At 41.6% G+C, this 21,329-nt stretch overlaps 2 protein-coding genes across 2 annotated transcripts; one reads left to right on the top strand and one right to left on the bottom strand.

Annotated features, from left to right (window-relative positions):
- Window positions 1–353: 353 nt before the first annotated feature.
- On the top strand, window positions 354–7,632 carry slc6a14 (solute carrier family 6 member 14). The gene is made up of 15 exons (XM_056438572.1): window positions 354–419; window positions 1,084–1,228; window positions 1,318–1,449; window positions 2,942–3,103; window positions 3,385–3,499; window positions 3,589–3,721; window positions 5,480–5,620; window positions 5,703–5,838; window positions 5,929–6,021; window positions 6,115–6,240; window positions 6,312–6,430; window positions 6,557–6,656; window positions 6,758–6,867; window positions 7,152–7,319; window positions 7,477–7,632. The coding sequence occupies exons 1-15, from the start codon at window positions 354–356 to the stop codon at window positions 7,630–7,632; spliced, it is 1,902 nt and encodes a 633-aa protein (XP_056294547.1).
- A 5,454-nt stretch (window positions 7,633–13,086) lies between these two features.
- LOC130209047 (acidic mammalian chitinase-like) lies at window positions 13,087–21,013 on the bottom strand. Its single transcript, XM_056438573.1, has 11 exons — window positions 20,974–21,013; window positions 20,798–20,827; window positions 20,456–20,657; window positions 20,293–20,349; window positions 20,038–20,203; window positions 14,504–14,628; window positions 14,299–14,422; window positions 14,041–14,223; window positions 13,817–13,936; window positions 13,596–13,734; window positions 13,087–13,515 (listed from the first exon to the last, which is right to left on the bottom strand). Exons 3-11 carry the CDS (start codon window positions 20,530–20,532, stop codon window positions 13,244–13,246), a joined length of 1,263 nt encoding a protein of 420 aa, XP_056294548.1. The 5' UTR covers window positions 20,533–20,657; window positions 20,798–20,827; window positions 20,974–21,013; the 3' UTR covers window positions 13,087–13,243.
- Between the last annotated feature and the right edge of the window lie 316 nt (window positions 21,014–21,329).

The raw sequence follows: 21,329 nt of genomic DNA, 5'->3' as shown, positions 1-21,329 counted from the left end.
GCAGAATGATATGATTGAGCCTCATAGAAAATATCAGGGTCAGAGATACTGACATTATACAGAAAGCAACACTAACCAGCTCTATATCAGATTGAGTGTGGGTAGTTTACATGTTTTAATGTTTAATGTCATCTAAAGGAGAACATAATTTACTAATGTGCATTAAACAGAGATTCTAGTTTAAAAATATGACTTGCACAAACACAACCAGCTCAGCAGTGTTGTGGGGGGGGAGTGTACAGGTCAGCTGATTGGTTAGAAAACATCCCTCCATTGTCTGTAAGGGGGGCTTTAAACCAGAGCGAGCAGAGAGATTTACATTTCTTATACAGAAAACAAGCAGGTGAAAAGACATGAGGAAATACAGCTGGAACAGTTTCAAGGATTTCATTTTCAGAAATCCTGCTGTCGTCGCCCAGGTAGGATTGCAAACCTGCGTTGGAACAGACTTTCACTCAACAAGTTACGATAGCTACATTGAATAAGACTGATGAATTTGGAAATTGCCTCTATTTCTGATAAAGAAGTCAAATATAAATCATATAATATCCAGACACACAAGGCATATTGTTCACTTAACTTGGTCTTCAATTTTGAAAAATACCATGTGTTCTGTTTTAGTTTAGAAAATGCCTTGCAATGGGTGATGATGGAGCCAATGTCACTTTTTGACGGATCTGAAGGTTTTCGTGCTGAAACCAACAAAATCGAATCTTAACATGACACAAGAGTAACATTTTTAAATTTCACATTGAAAAAAGATTAGATTTCTGATATTGAGAAACTGTATATGATTAGTATATGTTGTGCATATATATATTTAGATATATATTTGTCGATATATACAGGTATATATATAAATTTATATAAACTAATAAATAATAAATAATAAGAATAAACTAAATAATAATAATAAACTAATACAAGTTCTAAGTGTTATTATCAATACACATTTGTATTGCATCATTCCAGAATTTACTTTTCTCACTGCATGTGTTTTTCTTAAGATTTCCTTGGTACAACAATATCTGAGCCATTTTACCATTTTTACCACTTCGATGAATTAAACTTTTTAATGAGCAGGATCCACATGCGGATGATGGCGATGAGAATGCTGAGCGTGGGAACTGGGCCAGCAAGAAGGAGTATATGCTCTCTACAATCGGCTATGCTGTTGGACTGGGAAATATCTGGAGATTTCCATATTTGGCCTACAAGAATGGAGGTGGTAAGTATTTGCTGTATAATGCATTAGTGTCGGAAATCCTGTTTTATAGCGTCACTGTTGATATTGTTTTAATCCGTCACTTTGAGCAGGTGCCTTTCTTATCCCCTACTTTGTGATGTTGGTGGTGGCTGGAATTCCCCTTTTCTTCCTGGAAAGCGCCTTAGGACAGTTTTGCAGCCAAGGTCCAATCAATATATGGAGATCTGTGCCGATCCTGCAGGGTGAGACTCACATTCAAGTTTTGTGAAAGATCAGTCGGGTACATATGAGAACAAAGATGTCAAACATGATGGATTTAATGCGGCTGGTTAATGATTGACTGTGGAACCAAAAAAAGTTCATTTTTTATGACTCTTGACTTCAGAGGAGCTTTTGGTTAGTTGTTTTTAAGGCTTTCACCCTTTAAGGCCAACACACAATCACCCAAACTAAAGGTAAAAGGAAATTACAGCTTTAGCTGTAATTAATTATTTCCTCTTGCTATAATTGTATAGCAAACATATGTACTGGTCAGGTGCCGATATTAAAAAGCTATCCAAAGTATTTGTTGATACAATAGTGATAAAAGTATCATTACAAATATATCATGAACCACATATGAATCAAAGCAATAAATCACCTAAATAACTCCTTGAGTTTGACTTTGTTGAGTGAAGGTTTTGCAGAATGTCTGTTTCCAGCTTTGTTTATATGGGTTCATCATTAACATTGAAAATAAATTTGAATTATTATTTGAAGTATTTCAATGCTAGCCACAGTTTGGTACCATTTAATTAAGAACTGTGACATTCTGAAATACAAATATAAATTCACAAATACAGTAAAATATCTCCCAATGCCAGTGTCAGATGGTGGTTGAAATGGAGTTTAATATTTAGGATACAAAATACATTGCATTAGATGTACACTCAGACACAAGCTGAGCAACATTGGCAAGAAGAATTTATTGGCTCAAACCGTCAGATGGGCACTCTGCAGTCTGGACAAACAACTGATCATCAATTTTATGAATTAACAATAGCCTTCCTACGTGGAACTTCACAAGGATTAACCAGAAAAAAAACCTGCATGTCTAGGACCGTAGAAAGGCAGCAACACTGGTTAGACTTCAAAAAACCTTTTATTCTCATATCACAAAAAAAAATAGCTGTATCACGACCGACCGCAAACTCTTGCCTCCCGCTCCTTCGTCTTGCTTCTCTATCGCGACTGCTCCTTATTGGGGACAGACACACACATACACACAGATTAATCCCAGTTGAGGCTGATTAACTATCATCCCCAACTGAGACTGATTAGACCTCGTCCCGGCATCGTTCCCTGAACTACACCCCCGCTCTATTCACTCTGCAGCGGAGCCTAACCACACCCCGCTGCCACAAAAACATACAGGAAAATTATCAATAATAAATAAAACAAGCTATAAAAAATTAATGAGCTATGGACACAACAGCACTAGAATATGAACACCTGCAACGTATTCTCTGGGGCAGCTGTTGATTTATCTCCTGTCTTCTTTTCAGTTCAGTATTTTAGGACCTTTAATGTGACTTTTGGTTTTACTCTGTAATGGAGGCAACTTCAAAAATACAAAACTTGTGATAGTACTTAAGAAAAAGTAAAATCACCAATATTTGGAAACAACTTTGTTACAGTACCGAGAGTCAATGTAATTTGTTACTTCCCCTGCTAAGTCTATTTCTTCTTCTCCAGGTGTTGGCGTTGCTATGGTTATGCTCACGGTAATAGTCTCAATTTATTATAACGTCATCATCGCTTACAGCCTGTACTACATGTTCGCCTCCTTCCAATCTCCTCTGCCGTGGTCTAGCTGCCTCAGTCAGGCTGACAATAACTGCAGCAACACTCCTATAGGTGATTTTTGGTCTCCAATTTCTTTAATGTATTGTGTAGATTAAATCTGCTGGTTGTTGTAATCTAATGTGTCATTCTCTTGAGTTGGCGTTGACATAAAAGGAAAGATAACAAAATGATATATTTTAATATAAATAGAAGATTGAAAAGCATGCTAAAAAACTAAAACTGCCATTTGCGTGCATTTTTTATTAGCAGGGCTGTTTGTATTAATTCTGTATATTATTAAAAAATGCTTGAAAATACTCACTACATAGACATTTTCTTCTTTTCTTTTCTAGTGTACTGCAATGTAAGTGATGTTTTAGTGGCCAACTGGACTCAGGAAAACAGCACTTGTCCTTCATCCAACATGATGACAGTCCCAGTGCAGAGCCCGAGTGAGCAGTACTGGGAGTAAGAATAACACACTCATGCAACCAAGTTCAAATACACACACTTATCATACTGCTGTGGCTGTAAAGTCAGATGTCTCTCCTCTTCAGTCAAGTGGTTCTGCAGAGATCCAGTGGTCTGGATGAAACAGGACCAGTAGTTTGGCACTTGGCCCTTTGTCTGCTGCTGAGCTCCATTATTGTTGCTGCAGCGCTCATCAGAGGCATCAAGTCATCAGGCAAAGTAAGACAACATCTATAGCAAGTCGTTGTCCACAGATAAGGGCCAATGCATATAGCCATCAACCCACTGCAAAACTCAAACAGCCAAATGTCATTTATATATTTATCATTAGGGTTTCCTGCAATACAAAGCAAGGAACCCTCTCACTCAGCCACGTGCCCAAAAAAAAGACTTGATCCAAGCCCTTGTCATGTCGGCCTAGTAGTACATTGTTTAATCTACTATCTGAGTATCCTATGTTGAAAGACTAGTATCACATAGAGACATTTAAGCTATAGATTTCATTGACGGCTGGCCAATAGAGGGACATAGGGCCTGGCACCACCCACTTTGAGCAACAAAGAAAACTAGAAATACAATTATAATAATAATATTAATTACATTTAGAATATAAAATATCAATATTTGTGTTTTAGAGATATGGAATGTACTCAGTAATTTTTTTTAATAGGATATCTGCGCAAAATATATGCTTTCCTGCACGTCCACTCCGCCTCTCTGCATGTCTCAGCTGCGCCGAATCGTTTTGGACCAGAAGAGACGGGTCTAAGAAGCAGTTTAGCCTATTACTGATTAAAGATATAAATGAGTGATATACAATTTAGCCAATCCTTGTCCTAAAATAGGTTCAGCTTTGGGACAAAGTCATCTGGCCCAAAAGCTGTGTGTGTTCTCGTCAGGTGCCTTTTTAAACAAGATGACAACGGCGAGCACTTCTCTTCCAAGAAGATCCTACGCGGTAAAATCAACGGGGACAGATCCAGCATGGACAGTTGCGGGAAATGAGGGACATGAAGCACTTGTCTGAAAATTATATATATATATATACACTGAAGTGTTTGAATACGATACCCTTATTATGTCACTGTTGGAATAAATGTTAAATATTTAACTACAAAGTGTTAAGGAATGGGAGCCATGGGGAGTAGGACTCAAAAGCAGACTTCGAGATGAGGTAGTGGGATTCAAAAGAACAAGGTTTTCATTCGGCAAACATTCAGGGACAAACTCGCCCAGAAAGAGGGGTTGACTAAGACTAAATACACAGGGAAACGAGGCACAGGTGGAAACAATGAGGGCGGGGTCAGACAGTGAACACAGAACGACCCAGAAGGTCTGGGTGTAACACAAAGTAGAAATGCATGTTTGATACTTTGTTTGCAATGAATCATCCCGGGATGTTTGCTGAAACATATTGGATGGCCCTATTGAAAGAAAATTCCGCCACTGCTAGCTTTTATGTTGAGACTTAAATAAAAAGATTCAAACCACTTTCAGGTCTGGACGGTACATGAGTCAATCACCCGGCTAGCAGTTCTGTGAGGCTGTATAAACAAAGCCATGCTTTGAGCTAAATGATGGCATCACATGCTAATAAACTGGAGTTTTGACCTGCTGGTAACATTAGAAGAAATGCTGCTTCCTTGTGACTTAAGCCAGTCTTTATGACAGTCTAAGCAGCTCCTGGTTACAGCCATTTTCCATACAGATATGAGCTATTCAATCCTCTCATCTTTACTTTTGGCAAGAAAAGGAATTAGTATATTGCTCAAAATTTAAACAAATATAGACTTCATATAGAAGTGAATGCTAGATACAGAAACGAAAAGACACATGTTAATTGCCACATGGCAAAGACCTTCACATTTGTTGCCTTATAAGTTTATAATTTTTTTTATTTAAACTCCCGGCAATAATGCAAGAAAAAAAAATTATTAACTTGTTGGCAATTTTAACTCTTGGCTTTTGTGCCACCAGGTTGTGTATTTCACTGCTACTTTTCCCTATGTGGTGATTCTGATCCTGCTGATCAGAGGTGTGACACTGGAGGGAGCCAGAGATGGAATTGAGTTCTACATCGGTTCTCAATCCAATTTGACGAAGCTGACCGAAGCACAGGTAGGGACCCAACTATCCATATTTATCTGTAACGCAGTACAGCAATCTAGGTATATTCATTAAATTATGACCGTGTTTTTAGGTCTGGAAAGATGCTGCCACTCAGACCTTCTACTCTCTCTCAATTGGCTGGGGTGGAGTCATGACTCTTGCTTCTTATAATAACTTCCACAACAATGTGTTCAAGGACTCATTTGTTGTAAGCCTTACGAATGCTGGTAGGATCACAGCTACTGTCACAAAATTATTTCAATAAAGTTTAAACAATTTCTTCTTTCATCTTTTTAGCTAATTTCATGTTTTCCTAGGTACCAGTGTGCTTGCAGGCTTTGCCATATTTTCAATCTTGGGTCACATGGCTCACATCTACAAAATGCCTGTTGGAGAAGTGGTGAAGGAAGGTCAGACAGACACACCATGTGGGCATTAACAAATACAACATTTGGAAGACTTTCAAGCAGCCTGTGATGTTATGTTTCATTGTGTTTGTGCAGGATTTGGCCTGGCATTCATTGCATATCCAGATGCTCTGTCTAAGCTTCCTATTTCCCCTCTGTGGTCTATTTTGTTCTTCTTCATGCTTTTGACTGTTGGTCTGGACTCCCAGTTTGCAGGAATAGGTGAGATATCCAGTTGTCATTCACACTTAACGTTTAGACCATGCTGTACCCTGACATCTCTTTGTCATTAGAGGTGATCATTACCTGCCTGCTCGATGCCTACCCTAAAATATTCAAATCCAAACGAGCTTTATTGACTATTACGACATCTATCATCCTTTACCTGCTGGGATTGCCATGTGTCACAAGGGTAAGTCTTCCTTAGTGTAACTTAAAGTAACTGTTGTCCAAGCCTCACTTGATGTGTGTGTGTGTGTGTCTGTGTGTGTGTGTGTGTGTGTGTGTGTGTGCGTGTGTGTGCTTGTCTCTGAGACAGGCAGGAATATACTGGGTGACTCTAATCGACCAGTTTGCTGCCAGCTGGGTGCTGCTATGTTTGGCTCTCTTGGAAATCATTGGTGTCTGCTACATATATGGTAAATATGATATTTGTAGATATGTGCACATAAAGCTAACAGAGAGCCTTAAAATCCATCTGTGTATATTCAGGTATATGTATTCTTCTGATGCATTACAGGAGGGAACCGTTTTATCAAAGACATTGAGATGATGATTGGAAATAAGAGTTTCTATTTCTGGTTATGGTGGAGAGCATGTTGGTTCTTTCTCAGTCCCTGCATTATTTTGGTGAGTACGTCTTCACACAATGCCCCTGACGCAAAAAATGTTTGCTCGAATCTCATGCATATTTTTGAGGAATGACATCAAATGGAGAATTATTATTGCTTCAAAAAGGTGATATAATTACTGCCAGCAGCCACTAAACTTTTATTTCCAGATCTAAATTACAGTTAAATTAAATTCAGATTTCATCTTTGTGTGAAAATGAGGGACCCTTGTCTAAACTAGTTCTATAAATCCACATTAAACGTTAGTTTGGATGAATGAAATTGTCTGCCTTTGTTGTCTAGGTGATCTTGATCTGGTCCCTAATGACATTTACGCCACCCTCCTATGGAGGAGTCCCATTCCCAGTCTGGGGTTTGACTCTGGGCTGGTGCATAACTGCATTTATGCTCCTCTGGGTCCCCCTCATTGCTGTGTATAATCTAATGAGATCCGAGGGAAGCCCCTGGAAGGTGCGTATGTGTGTTATGATAATTGACAGGGCATGGTGGTTCACAAATTTTGTCTAATTTCTTGTCTTTTTCTACATTTTCAACGCCTTGTATTTTGCAAAGCTTGAGATTTTTCCATGAATTCAAAGACATTATGCTAATCCCTCACTTTCCACAGCGTCTGAAGTCGTTGTGCTCTCCAGCTGAAGAATGGCATCCCTATCTGGACATCCATCGAGGAGAACGTTACTCACCAGAACGCTGCCGCTTGAGAATGAGCGAAAGAACCAAACCAGAAGTAAATGTGAACATTATCTCGAGCTCATGGCTCTGATGTGTGTTTTTATGTGTTCATGTTTTCTTCTCCTCTTTACAGTGCAGCAGTGTAATATGCAGACACTTTACATTGAAAGTAACATTTAGCAACTCAAATATTACTTATCCTAAAAAAATATATATATATTTGAGAATTAATTATTTTAAATGTCCCACTTCAAGCAAGGACTTCTGAAGCATCAAGTTGACAGTTAGTGTGTAAAAAGAGATAAATGGCTGGGTTTGACAATAAACGCCGGGCTTCTCACCACCCCGAAGTGCTCAGCAATCAGTTGTCCATCAGTTTGCAAAATACTTAAATATTGGCCATGGCAATGACAACTGACATCAGCACATATTATCTATATTAGCTTAATCGTACAAACAACACAAAATGTGAATACAATTCTGCATATGTAAACAAAATCCACAACAATAATCAGCAGCCATAGTCCTTACAACTTACAAGTTCAGTTATCTCAAACAATGTAGGCGAAAACAAAGATACGCAAGAAATAATTAGTTACACTGCATACTCTGTAAAACAACAACGCTTAGATGACATGCTAAACTTTACCTAAAACTAGATAGCCATATCTTAATAATCTTAAAATCACGTTACATGAATCTTGAAACACCACCACCAAAAGTAACTTAAATCTATATCTACTGAATGCTGAACCTCTGCAAATGATGTCAAACCCCAAATACACCACACAGCTGTGCTATAAGTTAAGATGCAACCATTGACAGAACTGACAAACACTTGTTGTGAAGTGAATTCACTGGAACGGGGGAGGGAGAGTGCGACATCTAGCGGCTGAACGTTTTACATTGCACATTTCCTTTACAGTGGCTTTGGAATTAGCCAATTGTTATTATTTTGTCAATGATTCATTCGTTTGTATTCGTCCCACTTTCTTTCATTCAAAATGTGTAATCTTTTGTCAGTAGTGACTGTCTATATACAGTTTCTTATCAGTTAACTAAGTTTGTTTTGCTTCTCACCTGTGATATTCAACAATAAACAACTTTTTTCTCTAATGCTGATCAAGCTGTTTTAAATGCTGTATTGATCAGATATTGCTAAATGTGTTTAAGCTCTTCTCCCATGTGCTTCAGAAGCAGGGTTTAATATTTCCACCTAACTATTATGAACTTCTGACCATATTAAGTAGACGTAGTTACATAGTCACAACCAAACCGGACAACACCGTGGTAACGAAATGTCAATCACAAGTAGCCATGATGAAATGATACTGTTCTTTGTCTATTTTACTCTTAATGGCAACTATAACAAAGGCCACAAATTCAGATTCAAATGTGAATAAAGTAAGTAGTAGGGTTATTTTCTCATGGACTTATCTTCTTTTGCAACCAGAGAAGTCTGCTGACAATGAGAAAGAAGTTTAATGCATTTTCACATTAGATTGCATTTTCAGAACTGCCTGAATTCTGCTTTGAACTCTTTCAACTCAACTGAATAAGTATATATTATATGTGTGTTAGCAGTTTTTCTGAACAACAGGTTACATTGCACCGAAGTAAAACATAGAAATTGAGCCAGGGTGAGGCCTGGCCCAAAATAACAAACAAAACAATCTGTGCAAGCCCCCTAACTTCCCTAGACAAACAAAAGGAACAAAGAGACACGCTAAATAACCCCACCACCCAGTGTTGCCAGGTCCGCGGTTTTCCCGCGGAATTGGGCTACTTTTGAAGTGTTGCCGCGGGTTGAATTTCTTGTCCGCTGGTTCGGGTCGACCTATTTTGCATGCAAATTACATGAATATCTTTAAATAAAAATCCATATTTTAAATGAAATAATTTATTTCTACCCAAATCCTACCAAACTGACTCCAGATCAGCACGTACACACATAGACATGGGACACGCCCACATACACACACGCACCTAAAGCTCTCACCGCTCTCAGTCTCCCGCGACCCGCTCGATCCCAACTCTGGTCTGGTAGTTAGTGTAGCTAGCTACACTGGAGAAACATGCCACCCGGTAAGTGGGCTAAATACGGGAAGAAATATACGAAAGAATGGGAAAGTGAAAACGGAATTAAAGAATGGATAGAACGTGTGGCTGGGGATGATACCAAAGCTATTTGTCGGTTCTGCAAAACCGAGATTCGTGCGCACCACAGTGATCTCCAAAACCACAGCAAAACGGGGAAACACATTCGAAATGCTGCTCCGTTCTCCAGTTGTCGAGTGCGTACATTGTTTGAACTATAAGTATATGATAAAAAATATAGTGAAGCAACATAAGGTGTTTCAGTTGAAATAAGGTATTGCATTAACTACAGTAAATGCATATAGATAGATAGATGTATACTTAAAAACAGTACATTCATGTTGTCCAGGCAGGGAGGAAGAGAGAAAAGGGAAGAGAAAGCCTCAAGACAAAGCAACAGGTTAGTTTGTCCGTCAGTGAATTGGTCTACACCTTCACAGAGCTATATTTTATTGATGATAATATACTGTATCTAATTACACAAGGCCATTTTAGGACCTAGGTGAAATAACTGTTTCGGGAAAACTGCTTTTAATGCTGGCATACTAAACATTTGTTGTTACTTTGTAGATATTACAATACATTTGGAAATGATAGCAATGTTGTTGGACTTTAAAAGCAGTGTATATGGTTTGGCACAGGCATATTTTGAGTTCTGATATTGGGCTTGTTTTTTGGGCTTGTTTTATTGGCCATTGGGCTGGTTTGGGCTGGTTTTTATTGGCCATTGGGCTGGTTTTGTCACACAGACCTGGCAACCCTGCCACCACCCACAAAATGGTGCTGCGCCGCATGGCCCGGTTAAGCTAGAGAGGAAGGGCAACACAGGTTCCCTCCTAAATAGCCATCCAATTATCTGAAAGAAAGACAAGCACAACATATAACACACAGCACCCCCCTCAGGCAGGGAGGTGAACCACAATACAAATCCCCATGACACTCTGGGTCATAACAAGGAGGCAAGGCTATTGTGTGTGTGCGTGTGTGTGTGGGGGTGTGGGGGTGTGTGTGTGTGTGTGTGTGTGTGTGTACGTGCATGTGTGATAGTCAGGAATATATTGGGTGACTGAAATGGACTACTATAGGTTAGCAGCTGTGTGATGCTAATCTTGGCTCTCTTGGAGATCATTGGATTCTGCATATGTGGTCAATATAAATGGCTGATAAAAATACATAAAAGTGAAAGGCTTACCTCACATTGAATAAACTAAATTGCACAAGTTATTTCACTGGCTTGGCTGTAAAAAAGAAGAAGAATACTGTATATATATGTATATATATACATATATATAATATATAATTTCAGTATATGCAAGTGTCTGTTGGGCTGTATATATTCTATATTATTCTATATTTTTCAACAAATCTCTGGAGAAACAAAAGAGTAGCGTGAATTTAGCGTGAACTCCCAAGAAATAGAAAAAAACCTTTCACAGGGAAAAAAGGGAATAAACCTTCAGGAGAGCAACAGAGGAGGACAGAAGCAATATATGTAATGTGTACAGATGAACAGTGTTACAGAGTTACAACACATTCAATGAATGTGACAGACATTATTAATAATGAGTAGGCATGGACCACGATCCAGATGACCGTGATCCATGGAAACAGAAGGAGATTGGGAGGAGGGGCATCAGCAGGGCCGTGGCAGGAGGCCGGGTTCTGTAGGTTTCAGAGCCTTTACCTCATAATTATCATAACTAATGGCTAACTTATACTTCTAGGTACAAACTGTTCAAGGCTTGAAGATTGAAATACAAACACAGGATACCTGAATGTTGTTAAATTTCTGTTCTCAATCTACCTTCAACAACAGTTTTTCATTGTAGACTGTAAATTAACAGTAATGGCTTCTTTTTTTTGCTGCTGATTGGAAAAATCTTTATGTGCTGAAGGGCTCCTCTTTTTATTTAGTCGACACCACTATCTCGTGTTCATCTAGCAAAATCTAAGAGACTGCACCTTGAATTCTTTTGATTACAGGTTTTATTTATCAAATTAGTTTAATTATGTTTCCTTGTTCTTTTAAATATATATTTATTAGCTTATTATGTTCTCTAAAACTCTGAAACAAATTTGCTTTGATTGTAATACATAATGGTAATGCATTGCTTCTCCTAAAAATCGGATGTATTACTATTTTAACACGACAAAAAAAAATACATCTTGCATCATGAATTATAATTTAGCAGAAGTTCTGCAAAAAAATGTCAACTATAACAATTCCTTAATTTGTAACAATGGCAAGATATTAAATAAAGCACGTTAATTATATAATTTCCCAAACAATTATTTGATCATTGCTGATCTACTATATTCCTTATTGCATAATTGAAAACATGGTTTGTGTCTTTTTTTCTTCTTTTTCTTACTTCTATTAAATAAAACCAACTCAAGATAAATGTATTGTTTTTACAGATATTTTAGGTTTACTTTTGTGTTATATATGTGAAATCCATAGAAATAGAATCTGAATAGAAGAGACATTTCCATTCAGATTAACATTTCAGAATGAAAAGAGCAGCAGCCATTTTAATACCTTTGCCATATCAACCGTTGCAACCTAGCTTCCATATACACTGAATTTCATCAAGTCACACTGAAGTGAGGCTTTTTTATTAACAGGCAGCTAAGTAGCAGGAAGCATTGAAAGGGTTTATTTTGCACTACCCCTGTTGCCTTGTTGCCCAAGGGGATTTCATTGCTACATGATACGCATCAACAAGAGACTAGCTCACTGTGGATGGAGGGCCAAACTTTAAGGACCAACTGACATGTGCTTTCACCATCACAACAAATAGACAAACAGGTTCTCCTATTTTATGGCGCTAAGAGTATATTGCATATAATAATTAAAAGTATGTTCAAGTATTAGAGGATGAACTTCATGCTAGGTTTTTGGTATTAAAAGTTCTTGCTATTTTCTTTAGTCTATTTATATATTTTTATTGATATTGCCACAGGGTAAGAAAAGAAGTCAGTCATCTGAAAGTATGTTTCTCTCTTGTCCAAGATAAAGTGAGTATAGTAATACAAATAATAGTAATAAAGTAATAAAGTGCAAAACAGCGAACAACAACAATGAAGAACGTTTAGACAACATATAGATTATAAAATTTCTATATGTTGTCTAAATGTTCTTTGTTGTTGTTAGCTGTTTTGCTAAGTACAATATATTGAGACAGTGTTTATGTTTACAATTTATTGCAAAGTTAGTGGTGTCTGTATGTGTTTTAAAGGTCATCTTGTTTTATCCTCTGTTGTTGGCTTTGTCTTTCTGCTACTGTGTTTTTTTATACTGCTCAGCTGCTTTAGCTGCAATCACCATTTGCCTTTACTGCTATAAACAGTGCATTGCTGTATAATAATTAATTTGGCTTCAAAGGTTTTGAAGCTTTAGGATTTTCATGTTGAGAAACATACACAAGACACAAAACCATCAGACATCTGAAGTTGTTCAATGTGATATTTATTTAGGTCGGAACAGTGACATGTGTTACAGAGCTGTTCTTGAATGGGCCTTAGTTGGAAGGTCTTATGTTACATGATAGTTGATCCAGGTCCTAACTTAAGAACAGACCGTGTACAATTAAACCATGGATTGTTTATGCCCAGTTGCAGCACTTGCAGCTATCATCGAACACCAGGCCGGCAGCACAGTGCTGGGTGTAGGTACGTCCCTGGCTGCAATCATAGAAGTTGTTCTTGTTGGTTGGATCGGGGTAGATTCCATCAGCCTTGCCAGCGCAGAAGCCAGATCCTGTGCTGCCGCCACCGCTGCTGCCGCCACCGCTGCTGCTACCGCCACCACCAGGCCGGGGAACAGCGTGCTTGGTAGGTGTTACTGGAGGCAGGGGGTCAGGACGAGAAGTGCAGGCTGGGGAGAGAGATTACATAATTGAAAAGATAGAAACGGCATTATTATTTATTACCAAAGAATATGTGTGTTATACATACAAGCTCCAGTTCCCAGTCCGCTCTTGATGGTGTTGATCAGGGGGTATTTTCCCTGGCCACAGAAAGTACCGCTGAAGTCGTCCAGATCCAAACTCCACACCATGGCTCCACCGAAACCACTCTGCTTCAACCACTGGATCTGTAGAGTGTGTACAGCGTTAAATAACCTTACCATATAAATGTTTGTGACAGGAACTATAATAATGTATTTAACTTCATACCTTAGCCTGGAAGCTCTTAACATTGTCATATCCGACCCAGGTTCCCTGATGGTAGGCATATGGCACCTCCTGTGGGGCGTCCCAAGCCTGAGTGGCTCCTTGCTTCAGGAAAGTGCAGATCTGATGGAGGGGGGTATTTAAAGTTAGAGATCTGCACAATACATACGTTATACTGTTTTATAATGTATGCATGCACACACAGATTCAGAAAAAGAAAGACAAACCTCATAGTAGGCCCAGAAGCCAGCCTGACGGGTGAACGGTCCTGCAGCTCCGGGTCCACTAGCAGGAGCTCCCACAGCAGTGTTGGAGGAAGCCAGGCGGAAGGTGTGGCCGTAGGTGGGGAAGCCAACCAGCAGTTTCTCAGCTGGGGCCCCATTGCTCTTCCAGTAGTTCATAGCATAGTCCTACAGATGAGAGAGTACAGGCCAGCATGAGCATCTGTTACGCTGTTTAGTTATAATTAATTTACAGCAGGAGGCCATGTTGAAGTAGATCATGGCGCCCTGGTCAGCGGGGCCCTTGTGCAGAGGGCTGTTCTCTCCAACATTGTGCTCCCAAGAACCATGGAAGTCATAGGTCATGACGTGGAAGTAGTCAAGCACACTGGTGAACAAGACATGATGAGGATTGAATGTTGAGTCAAGGCTGTTTTCTAAACATCAATGTGTCTGCTCATGTACTTACGCTCCAATCTGGGCAATCTGGTATCCAGTCTCGATGGTTCCCTTTCCAGCAGAGACTGCAGCAGTCAGCATCAGACGAGGACGGTTGGTCTTCTTGCCCTCCGCCTCAAAGGCGGTCATCAACTCCTACAGATGGGCAAGCAAATAGAAGTTACAGTTACAGTTGCTGTATGATTTTTTTTCTTTCTTTTTGTCGATGTCATTTATATTTTAGTTGAATTTGATTTTGACATTTCATTCATAAAACTTACAAAGGTATAAAAGGATTTAGTGGCCAAACCCCTGAATACCGCGAAACCAATATACCGTGTTTAACCACGGTAATATTGGCCTAAATACTACCACCTACAACCTGACTTTGTGTTACGAGCTCAGACACTTAGGAAGTAGGACCCAATTGCACGACCCGGGAGACAGAGATAAAGTATTTGTAAGTACTTTATTTTTCGGTTCTGCAGTGAACAAAATGAAAGCGCTCACGTAGTGAGGGATCAAAAACTTTTCAAGAGCACAACATAACCCGACCTGATCATGGCAAAAGACCAGACGAACTGACAAGGAACACTGGGAGACAGGGGAATTTAAGCACATGGTAACAAGACACAGGTGGGACCAATCAGGGGCGGGGCTGACACTGATGAGCATAGGAGACAGGTGTGATGACAGGTGAAAACAATCAGGAAGCCTGGAATGAGAGAAAGCGAACATAAATGACATGAACCTCTCTAGCATATCTGTCGGTGCACAACAGTACCCCCTCTAGGGCCAACTCCTGATGGCCCAGGCTGATTGTAAAAGTCGTGGATAAGAGTCTTGTCTACGATAAATGAAGCAGCTATCCAGCTTCTAGCCTCAGGACCGTAACCCTTCCAGTCTACCAGGAATTGCTTGCCCTCCCTATTACGGACCTCCAGTAGCTTACGGACCTTGTAAACGTCACCCCTTCAAAGAACTGGGGCGGTGGAGGGGCTTGAGGCGGGAACAAGTGTGCTCTCACACACCGCTTGATTCTACTAACGTGAAACGTTGGGTGCACTCTCAAGGTCCTGGGAGTTGCAAGCGTACGACGCCGGGTTGATGACTCTGGACACTGGAAACGGACCCACAAATCTCGGAGCCAGTTTCTTTGAGGCGACATGGAGTGGTAAGTCTTTGGTAGAGAGCCAAACCTTTGGCCTGGACTGTAGGAGGAGCGACCCTGCGATGAACGTCCGCAACAGCCTTCATCCGAGCTGAACCGGAGAAGAGACTGGCGAGCACCAGCCCAAACTCTGCGACAACGTCTGATCATGGCATGTGCCGATGGAACCATCACCTCTTCCTCGTTGTTAGGGAAAAGTGGAGGCTGGAAACCATTGACACAATGGAATGGAGAGAGACCTGTGGCCGTGGGAAAGGGTATTGTGGGCAACCTCGACCCATGTGAGGTGGTCACCCAGGTGGTCTGGTTCGGGAGACGAGACAACGTGCGTAGTCTCTAGTTCTTGGTTCAGACGCTCCGACTGTCCATTTGACTGAGGGTGATATCCTGATGACAGGCTGACGGTGGCACCTATGAGTCGACAAAACTCTTTCCAGAAGGCGGAAATGAATTGTGGACCCCTGTCGGAAACAATGTCATTAGGGAATCCATGGATCCTGAATACGTGATTCATCATGACCTCTGCGGTGACTTTGGCAGAGGGAAGCTTGGTCAATGGGATGAAGTGAGCCATCTTTGAAAATCGATCAACCACTGTTAGAACCGTAGTCTTGCCTCTGGATGAGGGAAATCCTGTCACAAAATCCATCGAAATGTGTGACCAAGGACGATGGGGAATCGGCAGCGGCTGGAGCAAGCCCATCTTAACTTGAGATGAGGTCTTATTACACGCACACACCGGACAAGCCGCTACATACTCGGCCACATTTTTCTTCATGGATGGCCACCAGAAACGTTGTTGAATCCTGAACATTGTTCTTGCTACTCCCGGATGGCACGAAAGCACAGATGAGTGAGCCCAGTGGATGACCTTGGAGTGAAGAGCCTCAGGAACAAACAGCAGATTGTTGGGACACTCGCTAGGCGCTGGATTCATGACATTTGCCTCTTTAACGTCTGACTCCACTTGCCAGGAAAAGGCTCCGATCACCCGATTAAGTGGAAGGATGGTCTTGGGGCCCACCGCAAGTGGTTCGGGATCGTAAAGACGAGACAAAGCATCGGGTTTTTGATTCTGAGACCCGGGACGAAAAGAGAGTGTGAAGTTGAATCTACTAAAGAAAAGTGTCCACCTGGCCTGACGGGAGTTGAGACGCTTAACCTTTCTTATATATTCTAGATTCTTGTGATCTGTCCAGACTAAAGACGGTTGCTCTGCACCCTCTAGCCAGTGTCTCCATTCCTCGAGGGCAGCTTTTACAGCTAACAATTCCTTGTTTCCCACGTCATAATTCCGCTCTGCCGTTGTCAACTTCCGCGACAGGTAAGCACATGGATGCATCTTGTTGTCTTCTGCAGAACGTTGAGACAGTACTCCTCCAATTCCCTCATTGGAAGCATCCACCTCGACCATAAACTGGCGCTGGGGATCTGGAATGGTGAGTATGGGAGCTGAGGTGAATCTATCTCTGAGAAGTTTGAAAGCAAGATCCGCCTGGGGGTTCCACTTGAAGGGAACCTTAGGAGAAGTCAGAACATGCAGAGGAGCAGCAACAGAACTGAAATTCTAATAAACTTCCTATAGAAGTTAGCAAATCCTAGGAACTGCTGAACCTTTTTCCTGGAGTCTGGTGTGGGCCACTGGGATACTGCACTGACTTTCGCAGGATCCATTTGGATATGATTAGGTGAGACTATGTATCCTAAGAAAGACACCTCTTCTGTGTGGAACTCGCACTTCTCTGCCTTGACATATAGCTGATTATCCAGTAGTTTCTGCAAAACTTGGCGGACATGGTTAACATGAGATTTAGCGTCTGGGGAGAAAATCAGTATGTCATCCAGATACACAAACACTGAAATATTCAAGAATTCCAAAACCTCATTCACAAAAGCTTGAAGAGCAGCCGGTGCATTGCACAGTCCAAAAGGCATTACCAAGTACTCATAGTGACCATTCTGAGTGTTGAATCCAGTCTTCCACTCATCCCCTTGTTTTATTCTAACCAAGTGATATGCATTTCTTAAATCCAACTTGGTGAATATCTTGGCCGTTAGAAGCAGTTCAAAAGCAGATGACATGAGTGGCAGAGGATAGCGGTTCTTCACCGTAATGTCATTTAGTGGACTGTAGTCTATGCAAGGTCTCAGAGACCCGTCTTTCTTTCCCACAAAAAAGAATCCCGCTCCGGCTGGAGACGATGAAGGACGGATAATCCCTGATTTGAGTGAAGAGGAGATGTATTCATCCATTGCTGTTCTCTCAGGTCTCGAAATCGAGTAAAGTCTCCCCTTGGGAATGGGGGCTCCGGTAAGAGATCAATGGGACAGTCAAAATCTCGGTGAGGAGGTAGCGACAAGGCTTTAGACTTGTTAAACGCTTCTTTTAAATCATGGTAACAGGAAGGTACCTTGTGTAGATCAGGATAGTCAGGGTGATCTATAATGATCCTACTAGAGTCTGTTGGTGCATTAACAGGTTGCGAAAGTTTACACCTGCCCTTACAATCCTCTCCCCAGTCTATAACTTTCCCTGAAGGCCAGTCTATGTGAGGATTGTGGATCTTCAGCCAAGGAAACCCCAAAATAATCGGGTGCTGAGTCGACTCAAAAATATGAAATTGCATGCTCTCGGTATGGTCCTTATTTATAGTAATCCGTATGGGCTCAGTGCAATGGGTAACTGTGAACAACAAGCGGCCGTCTAAGGCACTGGCACTAACAGGATGAGATAGCGGGACAGTTTTTATTTTAGCTGTTTGACTAGGCCCCAGTCTATAAGGCTTTCGTCAGGCCCTGAGTCTATTAACACACCCTGGTCAATGGTCTGATTGTTAATACAAATGTCTACCTGAGTAACAGGTCGAGGAGGGAAGTCTGCGGAAACTTGCTCACCAGCGCCTCCTTTTGACTGGTGAGCACGATCTTTTCCCGGGGCATGAAGCGAGTTGATGACCCGGCTGGCCGCAGTAGAAACAGCAACCCTCCCGTGACGGCGCTGCCTCTCCTCCAGAGAAAGCCTGGTTCTTCCAAGCTGCATGGGTTCACCGGAGTCATTCGGAAGTGTAGTCCTCTGATGGTCCGGTAACATGAGCTGGAAATCCTCCGCTGGCGGCGCGACCCTCGAGGTAATTCTGGAAGCTGGGAATAACATCTCGGTTGCGCCGACCCTCTCTCTTTCGAAGACGGTTATCGATCCGGATGGCCACAGCGATGAGGATTCCAGATCCGGGGTGTCTCCAGTGGAGCCAGCTGGTCCTTTATCGGTTCGAAAGTCCTGTCATGAAGGCGTCACGAAGAGCCGGAACATTCCATCCGCTGTCCGCTGCTGCTGTACGAAACTCGATGGCATAATCAACCACCTGACGGTTGAGCTGACGTATTTGAAACAGTCTTCTGCTGGCCTCCGTAGCAGGCGATGAGTGGTCAGAAATGCGCCTCATAGTCTCTATGAAATCGGCCAATGAGTAACATAGTTCGGTGTCTCTAGACCATTCTGCAGTAGCCCAGGCTGCAGCTCTTCCCGTTAAATGAGACACAATAAACGCCACTTTACCATGCTCAGATAAAAAGCTGCTGGGTTGTGTTGAAAATGCAGATCACACTGTACCAGAAAGGCTCTGCAATTCGAAGAGTCTCCGGAAAATCTCTCCGGAAGAGCCAGCCGTACGGGGAGGAAACAGCCTGACCTGGGTCGTCAGCTGGAGTATTGACAGGCAAATTCTCAGCTGTGGATGACGTCACCAGAGGAGCAGTCTGTTGAGTGAAAAAATTATTCATTTGGGCAACCAGTTGTTGCATCTGTGTAGATAATTCTTCCTGAACCCCGGCCTGGCGTCCTCTCAGCTCTTGTATTTCGCTGACTTTGTCCAGTTTTTCCTCGTGATGAAAATCGTCACGCCCTGTACCGACAGAGCGGCGTGAAGCGTTCTTGGGTCGGCTGGGTCCATAATGTGGTCAGTTCGTTCTGTTACGAGCTCAGACACTTAGGAAGTAGGACCCAATTGCACGACCGGAGACAGAGATAAAGTATTTGTAAGTACTTTATTTTTCGGTTCTGCAGTGAACAAATGAAAGCGCTCACGTAGTGAGGGATCAAAAACTTTTCAAGAGCACAACATAACCCGACCTGATCATGGCAAAAGACCAGACGAACTGACAAGGAACACTGGGAGACAGGGGAATTTAAGCACATGGTAACAAGACACAGGTGGGACCAATCAGGGGCGGGGCTGACACTGATGAGCATAGGAGACAGGTGTGATGACAGGTGAAAACAATCAGGAAGCCTGGAATGAGAGAAAGCGAACATAAATGACATGAACCTCTCTAGCATATCTGTCGGTGCACAACACTTTGCCTATAGCCAGAATTTGATTAGCAATATAACCGACCTGGACCAAGACGGTGTAGCGCTCCTTATCCTGAGGTGGGGAGCCACGAGAGCCAGGGTACTCCCAGTCGATATCCAGACCATCAAATCCGTACTGACGCAGGAACTTGATCACACTGTTGATGAAGGTCTGACGGTTGGCAGCAGAGGACACCATAGCTGTGAACCTGGAGACAGGAAGACGGTCAGAGAGCTTCTATTTGTGTAACAAGATCCTCTTGGTCAGAGTATTGATCATCATGTCATTACAACTTACTTCTGAGTACCAAAGTTCCATCCTCCGATGGCCAATAGAGTCTTCAGGTTGCTGTTCCTGCAACAACATCCACCTTAACGTGTTACACTTGCATACATAAATTATGTATTAATATGGGTTTTCATGTGTGCTGGAGTCACACTATGACTATGTGTGTACTGACTCGTTCTTCAAGGCCTGGAACTGTCCGTAGAGTTTCTCATCGTCCCACTCGTAGGTCTTGATCATGTTGCTACCCATTCCAGCAAAGGCATAGACGAGGTGGTCACAGAGACATGGGTCAACGTTGGTTGGGAAATACTTGCCGGCTCCGGGACGGTACTGTCCCCAGTTAGTGAAATAACAGGTGAGGATGTAGGATGATCCTGCAACATATGGAACAATTGTTCTTACATTATGTCACCAACTTAGGTCTACACATATCGTAGATATAAATGTATGACAAACTAAAATGACAGACTAAAACGGAAAATATATACACTGAATGCATGAAGGAAATACTTACCGAGCTGCACATGCAGCAGGAGAGCCAGTCCTGCAGAGAGAGGAGACAGGTTAAGAGAAAGTAAGGAGGAGGCAGGTTCAGTATTAATAAGAAACAATCTGTATTAAGGACAAGATTAAATTGAATTAACATGTCCAAAGTTTTAAAAGTTTCCATGAGCAAGAAGCTCAGCTTACCGACGCAGATGAGTAGTTGCCCATGTTGCTTCTGTACAACAAACTAAGGACCAGCGGACTTTTTTATACTCCTAGGTTCCTCTCCTTATCTCCATTATCTGTAACATTTGTTTGATGTGGTTTGCCTATTCACCTAAATTAAAAAGTCAAACTCAGGTTTGTGTTTGACCAAGACCACAGTGGAAAGCACTGATAACCTTCAAGTGCCTTTTGATCTTGATTTGATGCGATTAAATTAGACATGTTCAAGGTTATTGTTGATAGCCGAAAAGTACAGGAAAGTCCAACAGCAGTTTGAATCAAGTTTTTGATGTTTACACGAAAGTGGAAGATAGCTGTCCTATATTACTATATAG

Source organism: Pseudoliparis swirei, chromosome 18, assembly GCF_029220125.1.
Source record: "Pseudoliparis swirei isolate HS2019 ecotype Mariana Trench chromosome 18, NWPU_hadal_v1, whole genome shotgun sequence".
Taxonomy (NCBI): Eukaryota; Metazoa; Chordata; class Actinopteri; order Perciformes; family Liparidae; genus Pseudoliparis; species Pseudoliparis swirei.
The sequence above is the reverse complement of the archived record's forward strand: the minus strand, read 5'-3'. Positions and strand labels throughout refer to the sequence as shown.